Source organism: Clinocottus analis, unplaced genomic scaffold (genome assembly GCF_023055335.1).
Source record: "Clinocottus analis isolate CAN_PGR_092001 unplaced genomic scaffold, fCliAna1.0.p SCAF_35, whole genome shotgun sequence".
Lineage (NCBI taxonomy): Eukaryota > Metazoa > Chordata > Actinopteri > Perciformes > Cottidae > Clinocottus > Clinocottus analis.
The window spans coordinates 651,958-675,957 of record NW_027176098.1 but is presented as its reverse complement, the minus strand read 5'-3'; the positions used below and the strand labels follow the sequence as shown (position 1 = coordinate 675,957).

Here is a 24,000-nt window from a genome sequence, read left to right as displayed (position 1 = left end):
TGAGAGGTATCCTCCAATTCTGCATACAGTAATTTTGTAATATTAAAATGTTTAAACATTTTGAATCATCTCAGTTATCTACATGCAAAAAACTAAAGTAAATTAAATTGAAATTAATAAATATGAGTGGATGTAAACAAAGCATGATTAAATCTGTGATATTAACAGTTTTTTTCTTTACATGAAAATATCGAATGTGAAGTTAATCAGGTTTCTTTTTTCCTTTACGTGATGAAGTTGCATAATTATTTTTAAGTATTTCATGCAGGATACTTTTTACGTGATACTATAAACCCCAAAAAATGGTGTGAAGATTAAATATTAAACGAAAATGACAAATTGTATCAATTTTTAAAAAATATGTAGAATTCAGACAATTGTTATGATTAACTGTCTGCAACTTAATGTATTATTACTGTAACAAATAATAAGTGAATACATTTTCTGGCAAAATAAATATCGTAAAAAAATATATATATGTTTACGATTTGAACATTTTCAAATGTATTGATGATTCTGGTCGTCAATCAATTTCATGCTCTGCAGGAAAACAATCAGACAGTGAAATGTTGTCATTCGGACGGAGACGCAGCTTTTACCTCGACAGGTTCCTCCTGCAGTGACGACGCCTGACACCGCCGCCGGCTTTTAAAACCTCCCTGCAGACTTATGGCCCGCAATAAAAACCTGAGAGAGAGTTCAACCTCTGCTGCCGATCAGCTGTTCAAAGAAAAGATGTCAAGTCATGTGGAGCTTTCTGCTAAATTAAATAAAACATACTTGGTGCTCGGCCCTCTGGGGTTTTGATGCCTTGCTCGAGGAAACACAGGAAACCAGTGACCTTCATGACCTTATCCTCATTAAAGGGGATTATTATTAATAAATGTTAAATTGTTTTTATTCATAATTCATTTGTCGTATCGTCTTAGAAATCAAAACAAAAACAGACATATCTTTATATCAGCTATTTAGGTGAGAAATAACTCTTTTTGTTTGTTTTACAATCAACACTTGAAATAATGCAGAAACTTGCAAATTACACAGTAGTACAACATGTAAAACATACTTTGGTTTTTCATTTTTAACTTTTGAGTTTAGATTTCATTAAACATGTTTTTTTTTTTTTTACATAATGTACCAAAACAGATAAATGACAGGAATAAATATGAGCAAACTTTAAATCATACCTTCTAAACTCCCACAAATCCCAATTGTAAAACAACTAAATAAATAAATAAATAAGAAAGCATTAATAAGAGTAGTAGCTATACCTTTAGCTATACCTTTTGCTATACCTTTTGCTATACCTTTAGCTATACCTTTAGCTATACCTTTTGCTATACCTTTTGCAATACCTTTAGCTATACCTTTTGCTATACCTTTTGCTATACCTTTTGCAATACCTTTAGCAATACCTTTAGCTATACCTTTTGCTATACCTTTTGTAAAATCAACTCATTCGGTGATTTTAGATTTGTTTTGTCTTATTTATAATCTGTAGACTCTTGACCTACTTTGCCCTTGACTGGATAACACAGCTCAACTGTAGAGGGATTATTCATGCTGATCACGATAACAGGGTTCTTTATTGATCCCTGTTTAAAAATGTACTCTTTGATTTCGTTAAAAGTGCTTCATAAGTACATTCGCCTGGATTTGAACCTCCTGTATCTGCTGGCCGATAGAGGACCGCACGAGGTCCAAAGTGCCGCGGCGCTCTCTGTCCATTGATGGCCAGATAACGCGCGCTCAGATAAGCTCTGAGCTGGGAACGCGGAGATCCGAGATCCCTGTAATAGTGGGTCATTGATTAAGAAGGTTCCCTGTTACGTGACGTCGCCGGCTGCCAAGATTAAACCGGACGAGACGCCGCTGCACGCACAGCCGCTATCATTGAGAGGTCACGGCCGTCCGCCAGCGTCCTTGAGACGGGGAGTTATTATCAATTATTTGAGTCTGAGCGAGGACTCTGTGTGAAACAAGGCGGCGTAGAGGTCGTGTGCGTGGACAGGACCGCTCTGTCACGGCCCCCAGCTGCTGCCGCCTGCAGCCGGCCGTGTGGGGAAACTTGTGTGAACTATTCAGAGCTGTGATGTTTGTTTGTCCATCTTGTATTATGTTGTGGAACAACATGTCTCTCATGAGGAGAGAGTTTGATTCGCAGCGTCAAAAAGGGAATAATTACTGCATTCAACGTCGACACTGAATGTTGAACGTCTTCCTTCTCAAGTTGCTGCTGAAGCATTTTGTCCAACAGGAAGTCAACCTTATATATATATATATATATATATATATATATATATATATATATAATATATATATATATATATATATTTATATATATCCCCAGATTTGAGAGACTCAAACTGGCTTTCTAGGGATTTCACTTTACTTACAAGGAAAGTGCATAAAAACATTTGCAAAAAGATTAAATGGAGTAAAACTGAATGACAACTATTACCTCCACATTTCTTTTATTATTTTTTTATTTCATGAATGTATTTTCTCTATTTTTATTTTTTCATGTTAATTGTTTTATTCATGCAGCGTTACATTTGACAACATTATCTTATGTGCAAAAACTTTAAATCCTATACGTCTGTTTGAGTGTCTTTTGTTGTGCTCTAATTATCTCAGTGTTCAATGAAATTGAGTAATATGAGTAAAATATCATGACCACCAACCTATATTTTCAATTTAAAGTAATAGAACAGCATTCGAAATGCCATTTAACCCCAAAAAGTGTCATTAATTTAGTGTGTAATAATAATTGTAGATGCAAAATGTTCAAGTCTCAAACGTTAAGTTCAGTCTCTGAAAGTATTTGCTTTGATGTTTGTGCACAATCTGAAATCATGAATGGTAAACAAAACCATCATTTTCAAGGGGAGGAGAATTTAAGTAAAGACAAAGATGAAGTGCCATATGATTTTTATTTTTTTTTCAAATGTATTTCCAACAACCAAAATATATTTTCCATTTCAACACAACATTTTATTGTTATGAATAATTTGCTTATCAGATGTTCCAAACATCTGTTTTTTCCATCAGTCTTTCAGGGGCACGGCAGGGCATCGGCCACGGGTTCGCAGCGGTCCACTACGGCCCGGACTTCCCCGATCTGGACTCCGTCGTACGTCCCCGAGATGGACGTCCACTGGGTCTCTCCGTCGCGGTAGGTGCGGCTGAGGCGAGCCGTGTAAGGGATGTCGGCCTTGATCTTGCGCCCCTCCATGCGGACTTTGCAGGAGTGGTTCGGGGGGATGGTGAGCTCCACGGACACGGAGTGGCTGAGCGACTCCACCACGCTGGTTCCCTTGGAGAACTGCAGCGTCTTCTCGCCGCCCAGCTCGATGCCCCCGGAGCCGATGAAGGGGATTTTGGCCGTGATGCTGCCGGTGATGCCCAGCATGGTGGAACGGCCGATGTCCCAGGTGGTCTCCACCTCCGAGGTCTTCGAGATGGTGACCGTCTTCACCACCGCCTGGCACTCATTGTTGGTGACCCCGGAGATGCGCATGGTCTCGGGAGGATACTGGAAGATGGCGACTTCGTCGATGGCGTACTTAACGTCGGTGATGTGCTGGCTGTAGGCATCCCTGTTGATGGTCAGGACCTGGTACTTCTTGTACCAATACTCGTCGCCTTCCCAAGGCAGGAAGAAGGCTTCGAACTGAGGGACGACCTTCCCGAGGCCGTACTTGTTCTTCCCGACGAAGATGCCGACGCCCGGGCAGGTCCTGACTGAATATTGGGGCACTGAGCCGTAGGAACCTTCCTTCCACTCCAGGAACTCAAAGTTGTCTTTGTTGGCCAGGATCTCGAACTCGGGGGCGTAGTACTCGCCGTCTCCGTAGGGGTAGCGGCAGTAGGGGCCCAGGCTCGGGTTGTAGAAGCCGGCCTCGCACTTGTACTTGCAGACGTAGTCGGTGCGCTCGGTGTAGCCGTTGTAGATGGCGACGGCGCCGTTGGGCACGGCGCCGGCCCAGGTCAGCCACTCCAGGTTGACGTTCTCGCCGAAAACGAAAGAGGAAGGTAGATCCTGCTGGTGCTCCAGGTCGGCCGGAGTCAGAGGAGCCGACACCGCCCTGTTACCCGTCGGTTCGGGCACCCGACCCTCCAGCTCGGGGTTCAGTAAGGAAACTGTGCAAAACGAGACGAACGGAAACTTTAGATCTGTACCCACACAGCACTCCTCATCCAATTTCATGTAATGTGGAACTCATAAGATTAGTTTAGCAAGATTCAGAGGACTCAAAATATGAAATATTGACCTTTTCTGTGCTGTGCGCTCTTCTTCACGATGTCCTGCAGACTGGCGGAGGCCAGAGCCAGCAGGGCGGGCAGCAGCAACACTGACAGCTTCATCTGCAGATGAATCACAATATTCTACTGAAATTATGTCAAAGAATTTCGGCTAAACATGTCTTCCATGTCTTCCAATTGAAGACATTCAATTGAAGACAAGTGGCTTCATTTGTGTTTTTGCTGAACATCTTCAAAACGACTTTCATGCTAAACACCAAATGGGTCTAATTTTTTTGCGGCACAATCAATATTTTTGATCTTCAATTTTCATTATTTCTTTTTTATAATCTTTTTAATAATATATTCCACTTCTGTTTTTGCAGAAGCTTTGCATTGGACCACAGATATCACTTGCGTGTGTGAGAAAAACCCATTTGAATATTTTAATTAGTAATATAACAAGTAATGAAATAAATACTAAAATAAATCATCAGATTAACTATAATTGATAATTATAGTATAATACATCATTTCCACATTGAAAGACATTTAATGAAACACAAGTTTTAACTTGACGGATCTTTACAAAACAAAATTAAAATCATTGCAAATGATGTAACAACACAAATTGATTACTGGAGATTATTGTCACTTCGATCGTAATCCAGTCTGATTGACGGATGGTGAAAAGAGACTGAACAGCACTCACCCTTACAGTCGCTCCCCACTGAGTCCACACAGCCGGCCCCCTCCAGGTTTATATGTACTGGTTTATGTGTACTGGTTTATGGCTCAACCATAAAGCAGACTGTGCACTTTCCCTCTGCCTGACATTGACCGATAAACAGAAACGTCCGTCCGTGTCTTTTCAAACCAAGACGGGATTCATGATCCCTGAAAAGCTACTTTTCAGTAACATGTTTTATGTTACTGCTCACAAACACACTAAATTTCACAGGCGTTTTTTTTACAGTGCAGTTGATTACTTACAAGAAGACAGTTATTTACAGGTTTGTATATGCAAATCAGGCATTATCTTTTTTAATTTCATGTTATTTTGCATACATTTACAGAGCATAAATCTGAACATTGGCTAAAGCCAGCTTTAAAATTCTTGTTCAATGTTGTTGACGTATTAGATACATGAATTTATAAATCAGAAAATACAATCAACTGCCACAAATACATAGGAATTCTCCATGTTTCATCATAAAATGTTCATAATATACTGTATGAACCATACGTATGAAAAAGATAGAATTGAACACTTAAATGTGCATTTTGAATGTTTTCTTTCCACGAGCCTAAAGGAAGAAAAAAAGACCAAAATGAAAGAAGAAAAATTGCTTTGTCATACATGTGTTCGTGCAGATCTTACCACCTATTATAAAAAGAAATGCAGGATAAGATTCAGGATTATTAACATGAAGAAAAGAAACAGCGATAAGACTTATCAGCTACCTCCGTCCTCCAACCTATCGTCCCGTATCGATGACCTTCAGCGCATCATGAACTCTCTACACTGTTCTGATGTCGTCTGTCCTTCCAAACAACATCTGATAAACTTTGAGAAATCCCAAATCTCCTCACGCGACCATAATAAAGATTGAATCACCTTGATCACGCTTTCCATTCAGTGAGCTCTTAACCTAAACATTAAAGACACACGAAACAGTTTGGATAGCAAACAGTCACCCAAAAAAAAATATGACTTTAACGTTTAGCTATTTTGGGACAAAATGAAATGATGGCACTATTGCTTACTTGCTTTTTTCTGGAGCCTTCATGGTCTTCATCAGAGGGTTGATTTTGCTCAACTTATACATTAATTTCACTTTAAGAAACACAAATATCGTGACACAAGTTTAATTACAAGACGAGTATTTGTAAGTATTTCTACATTCAAATGGACGTGTGTGGATCAACTTTGGTGATGCAACGTAATTTATGTTGAACACCATGTTGGAGCGTTACTGCACTGCTGTGTGGTGGGTTAGTTATCTTTCACTGCCACCTGCTGGATATCTTAGACATTTCAGCTCTTTAATATTTGGGTTAAGAGCTCACTTAATGGAGATTTTTGGAAGTTTATTAGATGTTGTTTGAATAGACGGACGACATCAGAAACGTGGTCATTGTCTTGCTGAAGGACGTTGTCATTCAGTGCTGCAAATGCTTTCTACGGTCAAGTCTGGAACGGAGAGCGCCCGCTGTGTAGATGTACATCTCAAAGTAGTCGACCATCACAGAGTAGTAGAAATCCTTGTTAACTTAATTATAAATGACTTAATTGTGAATCAACAGCAGGCAGGAGTACCTCAAGTTACTCTATTTAAAATATCAACAGTTCAACTTATATTTGGATAAAACTTGTATTTTGTTGTATATTATATTTAAATGCACTTTTTTATTATTTACTTATTAAATTATTATTTAAAATGCACATATTTAGATCAAGAAAAGTCTACACTTTATGAATGGGGATCAGTTTTTGTGTATTTCTATAAACCTGTTAATGAACATGTTTGGAATGCGCTCAAATGCGCTCTATGCATCAAGTCTGCCATGAAAGTCACACAGAAGAACCTCAAAGCTTTTATTTTGAAGGTGACGCCGCGAGCTGCGGCGGACCCGGATGTTGTTCCCTGAGCAACATGGCGGCTCCCGTCAGCAGCAGCAGCAGCGTCTCGTGGCTCGTTGATAAAGAGTCAGGTAGCTCCTTCAGTCCTGATCCAGCAGAGTCTCTGGAGGTCTGAGAAACCTTCTGAATGGACTTCTAGACGTTCACCTTTGTTCCCGGATGTTGTTCCTGTGACTCATCTCCCGGTAGCCTACAAAGATCCTGAAGCTAGCTTAGCATGCTGGAATCAACACAGCTCATCAACACAGCTCGTCCCAGTTTAACGGAGAGGAAACGGGCTTTGTGACGCAGTTTGTGACGAGAAAACGTTTGAAAATGTCTAAAGTCCAAATGCTGAGAACTTTAGTCAACCAGCGACTAACTGCGGCTGCTGAAGAGATATTTGGGCTGTTTGAAAGAACGATAGCAGAGTACGAGGAGGAACTTTCTAGTTCAAAAGAGGAGAACCAGCGACAACGGAGACTACTGGACGCTGTTTTCAACCCGGAAGTCCGGATCCAAAGAGCAGGTTGGTTCTGTTTGTTCTCACTTTACACTGATGGACCAGTTCTGAGACACGATGACTATAAAGCTTCCTGTTGATGCCGTTTACAACTTTATCAACACGTTGAGATAACAGTCCAAGAATATCACACTTTCTACTGTACTACATCTCAGAGGTACATACTGTACTTTTTACTGTACTACATCTCAGAGGTACATACTGTACTTTTTACTGTACTACAACTCAGAGGTACATACTGTACTTTTTACTGTACTACAACTCAGAGGTACATACTGTACTTTTTACTGTACTACAACTCAGAGGTACATACTGTACTTTTTACTGTACTACATCTCAGAGGTACATACTGTACTTTTTACTGTACTACATCTCAGAGGTACATACTGTACTTTTTACTGTACTACATCTCAGAGGTTCATACTTCATCCAGACGTTAATATAACTGTTAGCTACTTCAATACATATGGCACAACATCAAAGAGCGCAAATTGGACATTATTGTGTTGTTCTATCTTAATTTATCTTTCAGACTTTTGCATGAGGAAATTCTCACGAACTTGACCTCGCTGAATTTTAGTTGAATACCCCTTATGTATAAATATACTTCTTCTTTCATTATATTAGCTACACAGGTCAGTAAAGCAAGTTACAGTTGGTGGAACATGTAGTCTCTGCATCTGCTACTGAGGGTCTGTCACTGCCGGTGGGGAGTGGGTCAGTCAATGCAACACGAGTTGCTCTGTGACGTTTACGACAGTAGCAGCATGTTTTTATTTAGGGGTCATGCTTCTTTCATTTACAACTAATTCACTACGTTTTCATTGATAAACCTCTTAAATAATAGAGAGATTAATGTAAGATTCCTCAGACGTATGAAGGTATTTTATTATTCTCTACAGACGTCCAGCAGCTGTTTGTGGTTAAAGAAGAGGTTCCCCCTGATCAGCAGGACTGGAGCTCCAGTCTGGACCAGGAGGACCCAGAGCCCCCACACATTAAAGATGAACAGGGGGACCCAGAGCCCCCTCACATTAAAGATGAACAGGAGGACCTAGAGCCCCCTCACATTAAAGATGAACAGGAGGACCCAGCGCCCCCTCACATTAAAGAGGAACATGAGGATCCAGAGCCCCCTCACATTAAAGAGTACCAGGAGGAACTCTGGACCAGTCAGGAGGGAGAGCAGCTTCAAGGACTGGAGGAGGCTGGTAACAAGGTCTCATTCACTCCTGTAAAGAGTGAAGATGATGATGAAGAAGAAGCTCAGTCCTCACAGCTTCATCAAAGACAAACTGAACAGATGGAAACAGAAGCTGATGGAGCGGATTGTGGAGGATCAGAACCAGACAGGAAGTTAGATCCAGAAAGACATCTAGGATCAGATATTGAAGACTCGTCTGAACCTGAGACTGATGACAGTAGAGATTGGAAGGAGACTCAGGAACCTGTAAGTGATGTGAACTGTAGTACTGGAAATACATCAATCAGCTCGCCTGAATGTGCTGGAAGCTCTGACCTCAAGAGACCTCTGGAGAGACACACTGGAACCAAAACAAGAGTGAAACCATTTAGTTGTTCCTTGTGTAGTAAAACATATGCACACAGGCAAACTCTGAAACATCACATGAATGTCCACACAGGAGTGAAACCATTTCATTGTTCAGTTTGTGGTAAAACATTTTCACATGAGGGAAACCGGAACTATCACATGATTGTCCACACAGGAGTGAAAGCATTTAGTTGTTCCTTGTGTAGTAAAACATTTGCACACAAGAAAAACCTTGATGTTCACATGACAGTCCACACAGGAGTGAAAGCATTTCGTTGTTCCTTATGTAGTAAAACATTTTCACAAAAGGGAAACCTGAATATTCACATGACTATTCACACCGGAGTAAAAGCATTTAGTTGTACTGTGTGTAGTAAAACATTTTCACAAAAGGGAAACCTGAACGATCACATGAAAGTTCACACAGGAGTGAAACCATTTGGTTGTTCCGTGTGTAGTAAAACATTTTCACATAAGGGAAACCTGAACGATCACATGAAAGTTCACACAGGAGTGAATCCGTTTAGTTGTTCCTCGTGTGGTAAAACATTTTCACAAAAGAGAAACCTGAACGATCACATGAAAGTCCACACAAGGGTGAAAATAATTAGTTGTTCCTTGTGTAGTCAAACATTTTCACAAAAGGAACACCTGAACGTTCACATGGTTGTCCACACAGGAGAGAAACCATTTAGTTGTTCCGTGTGTAGTAAAACATTTTCACTTAAGCACACTCTGAAACGACATTTAAAAGTCCACACTAGAGAAACAAATTAGTTTTTGGAGTTTGCTCATCAAGATCATCTCAACCTCTTCCTCTACTGATCGCATCTCTTTGAGATTTAGGGATTCTGTCCTTTGTTTTAGGACGTGAATGTTTGACCTCTTTTTTTTTAACAAACTTTATCTTTGACTATTTTAATAGTTGTAATGAAACAGTTACCTGTTCTAATTGTTTTCATGGTTTATCTCAAACTGTTGGAAAGTTCAGCCAATGTTTTCACCAAAATGACCTCAGTTCAATGTACTAGACTGTGTTTAAACGAGGTGTAGATCACGAGTGTTGCAGCTTTGTGGTCTGAAGTAACCCTTTAAAACATCAAAGTGTTAAAAAGGTATTTTAAAAGCTGGGTAACTTTGTCATGAAGATGAACACGATGTCACCACTGATTCAGGGTCATCCTCTTGTTGAACAGGGATGTACATCCTGATGTTCTTATCTTCACAACATGACTCCAAACTTGAATAAAAGCAGATGTTTTTAATGAGACTAACGTTGTAACACAAATGAGTGAAAGTGAAGCTCCAAAACAACGTGTCAGGTAAATCACTGTCTTCATTCAAATACATTTACTACATTACTTTGTTGTTTTTGGTTTACATGTTTTCTAGAAATGTAAAAAAAAAAAAAGTTTTTTAATCTACATACCTGTCCTGAATCTTTGACATGAAAAAAAATAAAAAGCAACATTTGAGTCAGTATTTTAATATAAAAAGCAGCACCATAGAAGAACAACGGTTTTGCTGGCAATGCGTTTCTTTCACGGGTTAATCTGGAGTTTCTTTCTTTTTCTTCTACTGAAAAAAAGTCTCAGTCTCTGAGAACATTTACATCTTCTACTTCAAAAAAAGATCAGTATTTAAAAATAATGACTGAGTAAATAATTCAATTAATATATGTGTGGAATTTGCATTTTACTCAGTTCTTAAAAATGGTCAATGGAAGGACAACAATGTACTTTGTGTGTACAAATATGAGCTACAATTATATTTAGGCTGTAACTAATTTTGACATTTGTAGTCAGTAGTCAACTTCTCATTTCTCTCCTGGGATGAAACAGGAAACTTTTTTTTTTCTTTTTTCGTTATCTTTTATCTAGTCAAGAAAAAGACAACGAAAAAAATATATACATTTTTTTTTATCCTAATTTTGTTTTTTTAATTTTTCCAAATTTTTTAATTTAATTTTTTCTAATTATTATTTTTTGTAAATTTTTTTGGTCCTAATTTTTTTTTTGTGTGTCAGAAAATGGGCTTCCATAGGAACTGGGATTTGAACCTCTGATCATCTGTTTGAAAGACAGACATGCAAACAATTGATCCACAGGAGCAACTGATGTGAGCACGAGTATTATTGTGATTTTACTAGTCCGGCCCACTTTAGAGCTAAATGGCAGCATGTGGCCACTTTAGGTCCTAATTTTTTCCAAAAAGGTTCTTATTGACTGCTCAAGGAGGCATTTTGGGGAATCTGAGTGTTCTTGAGTATTATAATGACGGTGTTAAGAGTTGTTGTTGTTGTTGTTGTTGTCTATTGATGATGGAAGCGGGACACAAACCAAAGTTCCATGAATGGACCAGAGTCCTGACTGCACTGTGATGGATTAAACTGTGAGAGGAACATGCAGACCAACACTGCCCTCGGCTGGTCACTTCCTGTGAAGCACGCTGTCCTAAAGGAAGCTAATGGAAGTGGTTAAGTTCACCAATATTATACAAAAAAAAGACACACACTCACTTCCTGACCTTTAGTCATGGATGGGTCACGCTGACTCTTGTTGGAAGTCAGAGTTTGTGTTTGAACGAGGCCAAACGGGTCAAGTCTGTTCTTTCTTTGCTTCTGGTCCTGATCTTCTTTCAGATCTGCTGATGTGATGTTTCAGTTAGTGAAAGAAGTCGTTAAATAGTCATTGCATTTTATTCAAAAAAGGCCCATTAACACATTATTATATTATTACGAATCATTGTTAACTTAATTTTAAATGACTTAATTATGAATCAACAGAAGGAAGCAGTACCTCAAGTTACTCTATTAAAATATCAACAGTTCAACTTTTATTTAGATACAACTTTTGTATTTTGTTTTATATTTTAATTATATGCACTTAATTATTGACTTATTAACTTATTTAAAATGCACATATTCAGTTTTTGGACGTGTGTATTTCTATAAACCTGTTAATGAACATGTTTGGATCTCTGTTGGGAAATAGTTTTTAAGCTTTAATTTCCAAGTGAACAACCACGAACTTAAGATGACAATGATGACATATTATTTAGATCAAATGCGCTCTATGCATCAAGTCTGCCATGAAAGTCACACAGAAGATCCTCAAAGCTTTTATTTTGAAGGTGACGCCGCAAGCTGCAGCGGACCCGGATGTTGTTCCCTGAGCAACATGGCGGCTCCCGTCAGCAGCAGCAGCAGCGTCTCGTGGCTCGTTGATAAAGAGTCAGGTAGCTCCTTCAGTCCTGATCCAGCAGAGTCTCTGGAGGTCTGAGAAACCTTCTGAATGGACTTCTAGACGTTCACCTTTGTTCCCGGATGTTGTTCCTGTGACTCATCTCCCGGTAGCCTACAAAGATCCTGAAGCTAGCTTAGCATGCTGGAATCAACACAGCTCATCAACACAGCTCGTCCCAGTTTAACGGAGAGGAAACGGGCTTTGTGACGCAGTTTGTGACGAGAAAACGTTTGAAAATGTCTAAAGTCCAAATGCTGAGAACTTTAGTCAACCAGCGACTAACTGCGGCTGCTGAAGAGATATTTGGGCTGTTTGAAAGAACGATAGCAGAGTACGAGGAGGAACTTTCTAGTTCAAAAGAGGAGAACCAGCGACAACGGAGACTACTGGACGCTGTTTTCAACCCGGAAGTCCGGATCCAAAGAGCAGGTTGGTTCTGTTTGTTCTCACTTTACACTGATGGACCAGTTCTGAGACACGATGACTATAAAGCTTCCTGTTGATGCCGTTTACAACTTTATCAACACGTTGAGATAACAGTCCAAGAATATCACACTTTCTACTGTACTACATCTCAGAGGTACATACTGTACTTTTTACTGTACTACAACTCAGAGGTACATACTGTACTGTTTTACTGTACTACATCTCAGAGGTACATGTTTGAGCAAGAAGGGATAAGAGTACTGTATAGTCAATAATGTACAATTCAAAGGTCTAGACATGCCGGACGTACATTATTGAAGATACAGTACTGCCTCTTATTGCTTTTATAATATGGTTACCAATGACATTATGAAAGCAGCCTTTCAGCAAAAAATAGTTGTTACCACCAAACATTGTGTATCACATTTCAGTAGCCGAGAGAAAATAGTCCCGTATGTGTGGCGGTTGCACACATATACGGGACCCGCGACCTGTGATTTAATGACCAGGCCGTTATAGCAGGGTGGAGGGTGACACTTTACTCTCCTACATCTCAGAGGTACATATTGTACACTTTACTGTACTTCATCTCAGAGGTACATCCTACATACAGATGTTAATACAACTGTTAGCTTAGCCTTTGCATGAGGAAATGCTCTCTAACTTGACCTTGCTAAATTTTAGTTGAATACAACTCATGTATAAATATACTTCTTCTTTCACCATATTAGCTACACAGTTAAATAATAGAGAGTTATGCGAGTTTAATATAAGATATGAGAGTTACTTATGAATGTATTTTATTATTCTTTACAGACGTCCAGCAGCTGTTGGTGATTAAAGAAGAGGTTCCCCCTGAGCAGCCTGACTGGAGCTCCAGTCTGGACCAGGAGGACCCAGAGCCCCCTCACATTAAAGAGGACCAGGAGGATCCAGAGCCCCCTCACATTAACGAGGAGCAAGACGACCCAGAACCCCCCAACATTAAAGAGGAACATGAGGACCCAGAGCCCCCACGCATTAAAGAGGAACAGGAGGAACTCTGGACCAGTCAGGAGGGAGAGCAGCTTCAAGGACTGGAGGAGGCTGGTATCAAGTTCCCATTCGCTCCTGTAAAGAGTGAAGATGATGATGATGATGAAGAAGAAGCTCAGTCCTCACAGCTTCATCAAAGACAAACTGAACAGATGGAAACAGAAGCTGATGGAGCGGATTGTGGAGGATCAGAACCAGACAGGAAGTTAGATCCAGAAAGACATCTAGGATCAGATAATGAAGACTCGTCTGAACCTGAGACTGATGACAGTAGAGATTGGAAGGCGACTCAGGAACCTGTAAGTGATGTGAACTGTAGTACTGGAAATACATCAATCAGCTCGCCTGAATGTGCTGGAAGCTCTGACCACAAGAGACCTCTGGAGAGACACATTAGATCCCAAACAGGAGGGAAACCATTTAGTTGTTCCTTGTGTAGTAAAACATTTTCACACAAGAGATCCCTGACTTATCACATGACTGTCCACAAAGGAGTGAAACCATTTAGTTGTTCTGTGTGTAGTAAAACATTTTCACATAAGGGAAACCTGAACTATCACATGACTGTTGTCCACAAAGGAGTGAAACCCTTTAGTTGTTTCTTGTGTAGTAAAACATTTCCACATAAAGGAAACCTGAACGATCACATGACTGTCCACACAGGAGTGAAACCATTTAGTTGTTCTGTATGTAGTAAAACATTTTCACATAAGGGAACTCTAAACGTTCACATGAAAGTCCACACAGGAGTGAAACCATATAGTTGTTCCGTGTGTAGTAAAACATTTTCACATAAGGGAAACCTGAAGGATCACATGAATGTTCACACAGGAGAGAAAGCATTTAGTTGTTCCGTGTGTAGTAAAACATTTTCACTCAAGCAATCTCTGAAACGACATTTAAAAGTCCACACTAGAGAAACAAATTAGTTTTTGGAGTTTGCTCAACAAGATTCTCTCATCTCTGATATTTATCTAATCACAAGTGTATTGATGAGAGCATCAGAAATTAATGAGACATAGTTAAACTCTTAAACTTTCGGGCTGATACAGACTGCAAAATAACTTTATTAAGCTAAGATGAATCTACATATCAATTTAAATTCTGTTGGTATTTGTTTTGTATTATATTTAACTTCATTTTTCTTCAGCAACATTTTCTCTCCAGTTCAAACTCATTACTTCATGATTTAGTTTAGTTTGACTAGAAACTGCACTTTTGTTCCATAACTGAAAAATGACTAAATTGAGAAAATAATTGTAGTTAATTATCTCATCCTTCTTTCTTCTTCCACCTCTTCCTCTACTGATCGCATCTCTTTGAGATTTAGGGGTTCTGTCCTTTGTTTTCGGGCGTGAATGTTTTACATCTTTTTTGATGAAACTTTATTTTGGTACTATTTCAATAGTTGTATTGAAACAGTAATCCGTTCTAATTGTTTTGATAGTGAAAAGTTCAGCCAATGTTTTCACGAAAATTACTTCAGTTCAATGTTGTACTTATTTGATCTGTGTTCATGATCAATGGCTTAATGGTTGTTAATGTAAGTTCCATTTATAATTATTAGGTGAAATGTGATATGATTTTCATTTTTTTAATGATAATTAAATGAAATGAACAAATATTAACAATATATTTGTGATTACTTGCAAGTTTTCAATTAGCAAAATGAAATAACCTAAAAATTGAGTAAAATGTCCCTCAAAATTCCTCTTAATTCAAAAAGAAATAGGTTTCAATCACAGAAAAGCTTTTTCTAAATGAATGCTTGTTTGTAAATACCATTTGAAATGTATTGTAAAGCAAAAGTAAAAGACACGTTTACTCTTAGAAAATGTAATTATTCCAATCCCTACTTCTAATTCCTCCATCTGTTTTTTCGTTGTAATCAATACACTTTTTGTTTGGTCACAAAAGAAAACAATCATCGTGTGTTGTGCTCTCACGTCGTTAACTACAACAAGTTCAAAAATGTCCAAGAAAATGGAAACGCCCCCCAGCAATGAGCAATGGTTTAACCTTAAATGGACGGCCTTTTGTTTTGGTGATTCCTGAAGGATTGGAGAGAGATTCTGAACAGGGAGAAGACCGTGGCAGCCATCTTGTCTTGGCAGAGGTCAGTGAGACCAAATGAGCATGTCTACGCTGTTTTATGAGGCTCATTCGAGATGAGTCAGTCCTGTGCAGAATCCATCACCGCACAATGCATGCTGGTTAGATTTGTCCAACTTGCACTGACGACAGCAAGGCGGACACATATTTCAGAGGTATGTATGATATATTGGTCAAGCTCCAGATATGATGGACTAAAATGTCCACCCTGTTGCAGGACAGTCACATCGAGTAAACATGTCCTTTACTTTAGCTTTGAAATACATTTCAAACAGTAGTTACAAACAAGCATTATTTTGAAAAAAAAAGGAAAGTTCTGTAATTCACCCACATTTCTTTTAGAATTAAGGGAAATTCAATGGACATTTCACTCAATTTTTAGGTTATTTAATTTTGCCAAGTCATAACCTGCAAGTAATCACAAAGATATGCTAAATATTTGTTAACTTCATTTGATTATTATAAAAAAAGTAAATCATATCAGTGAACAATATATTTTATTAATGAAGGCAATTCATTCACATTTCACTTCTATTAACAACCATTAATCATTAACAGATTTAGCTGCTGCAGCTTAGCTACAAACACTGGAGCAAATATGGAAGTACAACATTGAACTGAAGTAATTTTTGTGAAAACATTGGCTGAACTTTAACTGTTTAAGAGCCACCATGAAAACAATTAGAACAGATTATTGTTTCATTACAACTATTAAACTAGTCGTAATTCAAAGATAAAGTTTGGCAAAAAAAGGATGTTAAACATTCACGTTCTAAAACAAAGAACACACTCCCAAAATCTCAAAAAAAGTAGAGGATGAAGTTGAAAAAGAAAGAAGGATCAGATAATTAACTACGATTCTTTTCTCAATTTAGTCATTCTTCAGTTATGGAACAAAACTGCAGTTTCTGCAGTAAAACTACATCATGAAGTAATGAATTTAAACTAGAGAGAAAATGTTGCTGAAGAGAAAGAAGGTTAAATATAATACAAAACAAATACCGACAGAATTTAAATTGATGTGGTTTCATCTTAGCTGAGTGAACTCATTTTGCAGTCTGTATCAGCTCGACAGTTTTTAAGTGTTTAACTATGTCTCATTAATTTCTGATGCTCTCATCAATACACTTGTGATTAGATGAATATCAGAGACGAGAGAAGATTGATGCGCAAACTCCAAAAACTAATTTGTTTCTCTCGTGTGGACTTTTGAATGGTGTTTCAGAGTTTGATTGTGTGAATATGTTTTACTACACAAGGAACAACTAAATGGTTTCACTCCTGTGTGAACATTCATGTGAACCTTCAGGTTTGCCTTTTGTGAAAATGGTTTACTACACACAGAACAATTAAAAGGTTTCACTCCTGTGTGGACAACCATGTGAACGTTCAGGTGTCCCTTTCGTGAAAATGTTTTACTACACACGGAACAACTAAATGGTTTCACTCCTGTGTGAACATTCATGTGAACGGTCAGGTGTGCCTTTTGTGAAAATGTTTTACTACACAAGAAACAACTAAATGGTTTCACTCCAGAGTGGACAACCATGTGAACATTCAGGTGTCTCTTTCGTAGAAATGCTTTACTACACACGGAACAATTCAATGGTTTCCCTCCTGTTTGGGATCTAATGTGTCTCTCCAGAGGTCTCTTGAGGTCAGAGCTTCCAGCACATTCAGGCGAGCTGATTGATGTATTTCCAGTACTACAGTTCACATCACTTACAGGTTCCTGAGTCTCCTTCCAATCTCTACTGTCATCAGTCTCAGGTTCAGACGAGTCTTCAGCCTCATCAGTATCTTGTCCTGGACATCTTTCTGGATCTAACTTCCTGTCTGGTTCTGATCCTCCACAATCCGCTCCATAAGCTTCTGTTTCCATCTGTTCAGTTGGTCTTTGATGAAGTGGTGAGGACTGAGCTTCTTCTTCGTCATCATCTTCACTCTTTACAGGAGCAAATGGGAACTTGATACCATCCTCCTCCAGTCCTTTAAGCTGCTCTCCCTCCTGAGTGGTCCAGAGTTCCTCCTGGTTCTCTTTAATGTGGGGGGGCTCTGGATCCTCTTTAATGTGAGGGGGCTCTGGATCCTCATGGTGCTCTTTAATGTGTGGGGGCTCTGGGTCCTCCTGTTCCTCTTTAATGTGTGGGGGCTCTGGGTCCTCCTGTTCCCCTTTAATGTGGGGAGGTTTTGGGTCCTCCTGGTCCTTTTTAATGTGAAGGGGCTCTGGGTCCTCCTGGTCCTCTTTAATGTGGAGGGGCTCTGGATCGTACTGGTCCAGACTGGAGCGCCAGTCCTGCTGATCAGGGGGAACCTCTTCTTTAACCACAAACAGCTGCTGGACGTCTGTGGAGAATAATAAAATATCTTCATACGTCTGAGAAATCTTGTATTAATGTCTCTATTATTTAGGCAGTAAATTAGTTGTAAATGAAAGAAGCATGACCCCTAAATAAAAACATGCTGCTACTGTCGTAAACGTCACAGAGCAACTTGTGTTGCATTGACTGACCCACTCCCCACCGGCAGTGACAGACCCTCAGTAGCAGATGCAGAGACTACATGTTCCACCAACTGTAACTTGCTTTACTGACCGGCCACTTTTAGTTCCCCTCTATTACACCAACAAAGGTCATGTGTCGTAAAAAAAGAAGTGTGTGTGTGTATATATATATATATATATATATATATATATATATATATATATATATATATATATATATCTCAGTGGTATTCAAATTCAACTCAGCGAGGTCAAGTTAGAGATCATTTCTTTTCCATGCAAAGGTCTGGAACATCACAATAATGTCCAATTTGCGCACTATGATGTTGTACAACAGGTACCTCTGAGATATAGTAGTTAAGTAAAAAGGACAGTATGTACCTCTGAGTTGTAGTACAGTAAAAAGTACAGTATGTACCTGTGAGATGTAGTACAGTAGAAAGTGTGATATTCTTGGACTGTTATCTCAACGTGTTGATAAAGTTGTAAACGGCATCAACAGGAAGCTTTATAGTCATCGTGTCTCAGAACTGGTCCATCAGTGTAAAGTGAGAACAAACAGAACCAACCTGCTCTTTGGATCCGGACTTCCGGGTTGAAAACAGCGTCCAGTAGTCTCCGTTGTCGCTGGTTCTCCTCTTTTGAACTAGAAAGTTCCTCCTCGTACTCTGCTATCGTTCTTTCAAACAGCCCAAATATCTCTTCAGCAGCCGCAGTTAGTCGCTGGTTGACTAAAGTTCTCAGCATTTGGACTTTAGACATTTTCAAACGTTTTCTCGTCACAAACTGCGTCACAAAGCCCGTTTCCTCTCCGTTAAACTGGGACGAGCTGTGTTGATGAGCTGTGTTGATTCCAGCATGCTAAGCTAGCTTCAGGATCTTTGTAGGCTACCGGGAGATGAGTCACAGGAACAACATCCGGGAACAAAGGTGAACGTCTAGAAGTCCATTCAGAAGGTTTCTCAGACCTCCAGAGACTCTGCTGGATCAGGACTGAAGGAGCTACCTGACTCTTTATCAACGAGCCACGAGACGCTGCTGCTGCTGCTGACGGGAGCCGCCATGTTGCTCAGGGAACAACATCCGGGTCCGCTGCAGCTTGCGGCGTCACCTTCAAAATAAAAGCATCAGAATATCTGCACTGAAAACATCGTGTGTTCGACTCCGTCAGGGCTGCTACTCTGCGATAGTTGACTACTTTGAGATGTACATCTACACACCGGGCGCTCACACCTTGATCACGCTTTCCATTCAGTGAGCTCTTAAACCAAATCTTAAAGACACACAAAACTGTTTGGGTATCAAACAGTCACCCCCAAAAAATGAAACTTTAGCTATTTTTGGAACAAAAATAATAATTCCACTACTGCTTACTCACTTTTATCTGAAGCCTGCAGCCAGATCTCATGGTCTTTATCAGAGGGTTTTTTTTGCTCAACTTTTACATTGACTTTACTTCAAGAAACACAAACATCATGACACAAGTTTAAGTACAAGATGAGTATTTGTAAGTATTTCTACATTCAAATTGACCTGTGTGGATCAACTTTGGGGATGCAACATAATATATGTTAAACACCATGTTGGAGCGTTACTGCACTGCTGTGTGGTGACACATTAGTGATCTTTCACTGCCACCTCCTGGATATCTTAGACATTCCAGCTCTTCATGAGGTAGATTCCTCTCTTTGAACTTCCTTTAGAAAATAATTATTCTGCAGATCAAATTTATGGCTAAAAAGGAACAAATGGAGAATGATTGTAAATCACAGGATTGTTTGTTTCACAACATTTACAAAACAACATAGAAAACAAAGTCATGTTTTATTGAACTTTAAGTGTTTAACTATGTCTCATTTATTTATGAGAGGAATATCAGAGACGAGAAAATCTTGTTGAGCAAACTCCAAAAACTATTTTTTTTCTTTATTGTGAACTTTTAAATGTTGTTTCAGAGTGTGCTTGAGTGAAAATGTTTTACTACACACGGAACAACTAAATGGTTTCAATCCTGTGTGAACGTTCATGTGACGTTTCAGGTTTCTCTTTTGTGAAAATGTTTGACTACACACGGAACAACTAAATGGTTTCACTCCTGTGTGGACATTCATGTGACGTTTCAGGTGTCCATTTCGTGAAAATGTTTGACTACACACAGAACAACTAAATGGTTTCACTCCTGTGTGGACAACCATGTGAACGCTCAGGGTTCCCTTTTGTGAAAATGTTTTATCACACACGGAACAACTAAATGCTCTCACTCCTGTGTGGACAGTCATGTGAACGTTCAGGTGTCCCTTGTGTAAAAATGATTTACTACATACAGAACAACTAAATGGTTTCACTCTTCTTTTGGCTCTAGTGCGTCTCTTCAGAGGTCTCTTGTGGTCAGAGCTTCCAGCACATTCAGGCGAGCTGACTGATGTATTTCCAGTACTACAGTTCACATCACTTACAGGTTCCTGAGTCTCCTTCCAATCTCTACTGTCATCAGTCTCAGGTTCAGACGAGTCTTCGATATCTGATCCTAGATGTCTTTCTGGATCTAACTTCCTGTCTGGTTCTGATCCTCCACAATCCGCTCCATCAGCTTCTGTTTCCATCTGTTCAGTTTGTCTTTGATGAAGCTGTGAGGACTGAGCTTCTTCTTCATCATCTTCACTCTTCACAAGAGGGAATGGGAACTTGATACCAGCCTCCTCCAGTCCTTCAAGCTGCTCTCCCTCTTGACTGGTCGAGAGTTCCTCCTGTTCATCTTTAATGTGTGGGGGCTCTGGATCCTCCTGGTCCTCTTTAATGTGCAGGGGCTCTGGGTCCTCTTTAATGTGAGGGGGCTCTGGGTCCTCTTTAATGTGAGGGGGCTCTGGTTCCTCTTTAATGTGCAGGGGCTCTGGGTCCTCTTTAATGTGAGGGGGCTCTGGGTCCTCTTTAATGTGAGGGGGCTCTGGGTCCTCCTGGTCCTCTTTAATGTGGAGGGGCTCTGGGTCCTCTTTAATGTGAGGGGGTTCTGGTTCCTCCTGGTCCTCTTTAATGTGGGGGGGCCCTGGGTCCTCCTGGTCCAGACTGGAGCTCCGGTCCTGATGTTCAAGGGAAACCTCTTCTTTAATCAACAGCTGCTGGACGTCTGTGGAGAATAATAAAATACCTTCATACGTCTCTATTATTTAAGAGGTTTATCACTAAAAAGCAGTGACTTAGTTGTAATTGAGAGAAGCATGAACCCTAAATAAAAACATGCCGCTGCTGTCGTAAACAACACACAACAACTTGTGGTGCATTGACTGAACCACTCCTGCTTTTAGTTCACCTCTAGTACACCAACAAAGGTCATGTGTAGCTAATATAGTAAAAGAAGAAGTATATATTTATATATCAGGGGTATTTAACTAAAGTTCAGCGAGGTCAAGTGATTGAGAATTTTCTCATGTGAAGGTCCGGAACAACACAATAATGTTCAATTTGCGCTCTATGATGTTGTGCCATATGTATTGAAGTAGCTATCAGTTGTATTAATGTCTGTATGAAGTATGTACCTCTGAGATGTAGTACAGTAAAAAGTACACTATGTACCTGTGAGATGTAGTACAGTAAAAAGTACACTATGTACCTCTGAGATGTAGTACAGTAAAAAGTACAATATGTACCTGTGAGATGTAGCACAGTAAAAAAGTACAATATGTACCTGTGAGATGTAGTACATTAAAAAGTACAATATGTACCTCTGAGATGTAGTAAAGTAAAAAAGTACAATATGTACCTCTGAGATGTAGTAGAGTAAAAAGTACAATATGTACATCTGAGATGTAGTTCAGTAAAGTCTACAATATGTACCTGAGAGATGTAGTACAGTAAAAAAGTACAATATGTACCTCTGAGATGTAGTACATTAAAAAGTACAATATGTTGTAAAGATCACTGGGGTCTCCTTTAACCACTGCACGTAATGAAATGTACCTTTTGTTTATTTATTTCATTTTAAATGAGTGCTGTGACATGTTTTATCGGGGGCCTAAAAGAGACGGATCAATAGGATCATGTTTTTTTTTGCTATTAGTATTTACTTTTGTTGATCAGCTGTGGGGCGGCGGCGGCGGGAGGAGGGGGGGGGGGGGTATATAACGGGACCGAAAGGGTGCGTCTCGAGAGGTGTCGTTTGTTTTGGGGTGACGTGACACTGACGTAAAGACGACTCGAGCTGTCAGCTGAAAAGAGCCCTGGACGGCGACTGCCACGCGATTTGCCACACGGAATACACGGAATTACGGATTATAAATACCGCGCTGCGGATCGTTCGCGGAGGACGGCGCCGCGGACCGGGACAGTGAGCCCGAAGGACCGCGCAGCGCGGCGCGAGGACACGCGGCGCGAGGACACGCGGCGCGAGGACACGCGGCGCGAGGACACGCGGCGCGAGGACACGCGGCGCGAGGACACGCGGCGCGAGGACACGCGGCGCGAGGACACGCGGCGCGAGGACACGCGGCGCGAGGACACGCGGCGCGGCGCCCCGTTTCCGACCGACGCGGAAGTAAAGACTTTTTTCTTGAGGTGACAGGAGTCTCCACCGGGAGACGCAGATTCACTGCGGGACTGTCGGGGACTGGGGATTAAGTTGGGTTTTGAGGAGCGTTGTCGCTGTTGTTAATCCTTTGTTCGTTGTGTTATTTAGTTAGCCACAATAACAGTGATTGAATCTGATTTCTGGGTCATGTGTTTTGTTTTTTGTCCTCAGTCAACATATCACACTTTATTACTAGCAGATCCGCCTTTGTCCTTCAATCAGCGTAGTACTTTTCTCCCTGGAGTGAAGTGCGAGGGAGAATTGTTACCTCTGAGATGTAGTACAGTAAAGTACAATATGTACCTCTGAGATGTAGTACAGTAAAGTACAATATGTACCTCTGAGATGTAGTACAGTAAAAAGTACAATATGTACCTCTGAGATGTAGTACAGTAAAAAGTACAGTATGTACCTGTGCGAGGTAGTTCAGTAAAAAAGTACAATATGTTCCTCTGACATGTAGTACAGTAAAAACTACAATATGCACCTCTGAGATGTAGTACAGTAAAAAGTACAGTATGTACCTGTGCGAGGTAGTTCAGTAAAAAGTACAGTATGTACCTGTGCGAGGTAGTTCAGTAAAAAGTACAGTATGTACCTGTGCGAGGTAGTACAGTAAAAAAGTACAATATGTTCCTCTGACATGTAGTACAGTAAAAAGTACAATATGTACCTTTGAGATGTAGTACATTAAAAAGTACAGTATGTACCTCTGAGATGTAGTACAGTAGAAAGTACAATATGTACCTCTGAGATGTAGTACAGTAAAACAGTACAGTATGTACCTCTGAGATGTAGTACAGTAGAAAGTACAGTATGTACCTCTGAGATGTAGTACAGTAAAACAGTACAGTATGTACCTCTGAGTTGTAGTACAGTAGAAAGTACAATATGTACCTCTGAGATGTAGTACAGTAGAAAGTGTGATATTCTTGGACTGTTATCTCAACGTGTTGATAAAGTTGTAAACGGCATCAACAGGAAGCTTTATAGTCATCGTGTCTCAGAACTGGTCCATCAGTGTAAAGTGAGAACAAACAGAACCAACCTGCTCTTTGGATCCGGACTTCCGGGTTGAAAACAGCGTCCAGTAGTCTCCGTTGTCGCTGGTTCTCCTCTTTTGAACTAGAAAGTTCCTCCTCGTACTCTGCTATCGTTCTTTCAAACAGCCCAAA

The 24,000-nt window shown here is 40.0% G+C and overlaps 5 protein-coding genes across 5 annotated transcripts in view; 2 read left to right on the top strand and 3 right to left on the bottom strand.

Annotated features, from left to right (window-relative positions):
• Positions 1 to 3,055: 3,055 nt before the first annotated feature.
• On the bottom strand, positions 3,056 to 4,368 carry LOC137799454 (natterin-3-like). The gene is made up of 2 exons (XM_068596252.1): positions 4,275 to 4,368; positions 3,056 to 4,143 (listed from the first exon to the last, which is right to left on the bottom strand). The coding sequence occupies exons 1-2, from the start codon at positions 4,366 to 4,368 to the stop codon at positions 3,056 to 3,058; spliced, it is 1,182 nt and encodes a 393-aa protein (XP_068452353.1).
• Positions 4,369 to 6,893: 2,525 nt separating this feature from the next.
• Positions 6,894 to 10,418, top strand: LOC137799448 (gastrula zinc finger protein XlCGF57.1-like). Its single transcript, XM_068596246.1, has 2 exons — positions 6,894 to 7,397; positions 8,294 to 10,418. The coding sequence occupies exons 1-2, from the start codon at positions 7,205 to 7,207 to the stop codon at positions 9,718 to 9,720; spliced, it is 1,620 nt and encodes a 539-aa protein (XP_068452347.1). The 5' UTR covers positions 6,894 to 7,204; the 3' UTR covers positions 9,721 to 10,418.
• A 1,699-nt stretch (positions 10,419 to 12,117) lies between these two features.
• On the top strand, positions 12,118 to 15,262 carry LOC137799451 (zinc finger protein 260-like). The gene is made up of 2 exons (XM_068596249.1): positions 12,118 to 12,617; positions 13,431 to 15,262. The coding sequence occupies exons 1-2, from the start codon at positions 12,425 to 12,427 to the stop codon at positions 14,576 to 14,578; spliced, it is 1,341 nt and encodes a 446-aa protein (XP_068452350.1). The 5' UTR covers positions 12,118 to 12,424; the 3' UTR covers positions 14,579 to 15,262.
• A 979-nt stretch (positions 15,263 to 16,241) lies between these two features.
• LOC137799450 (zinc finger protein 260-like) lies at positions 16,242 to 19,333 on the bottom strand. Its single transcript, XM_068596248.1, has 2 exons — positions 18,834 to 19,333; positions 16,242 to 18,107 (listed from the first exon to the last, which is right to left on the bottom strand). The coding sequence occupies exons 1-2, from the start codon at positions 19,024 to 19,026 to the stop codon at positions 16,945 to 16,947; spliced, it is 1,356 nt and encodes a 451-aa protein (XP_068452349.1). The 5' UTR covers positions 19,027 to 19,333; the 3' UTR covers positions 16,242 to 16,944.
• Positions 19,334 to 19,805: 472 nt separating this feature from the next.
• The window catches only part of LOC137799449 (zinc finger protein 260-like), a 4,570-nt gene continuing 375 nt past the window's right edge, over positions 19,806 to 24,000 (bottom strand). The window contains exons 1-2 of the mRNA XM_068596247.1: positions 23,874 to 24,000; positions 19,806 to 21,388 (exon numbers count right to left, since the gene is read on the bottom strand). The exon at positions 23,874 to 24,000 is cut by the window's right edge and continues 375 nt beyond it. Of these exons, the coding sequence (XP_068452348.1) occupies positions 20,178 to 21,388; positions 23,874 to 24,000 (1,338 nt within the window). The 3' untranslated portion in view covers positions 19,806 to 20,177. The remainder of the gene's footprint in view (positions 21,389 to 23,873) is intronic.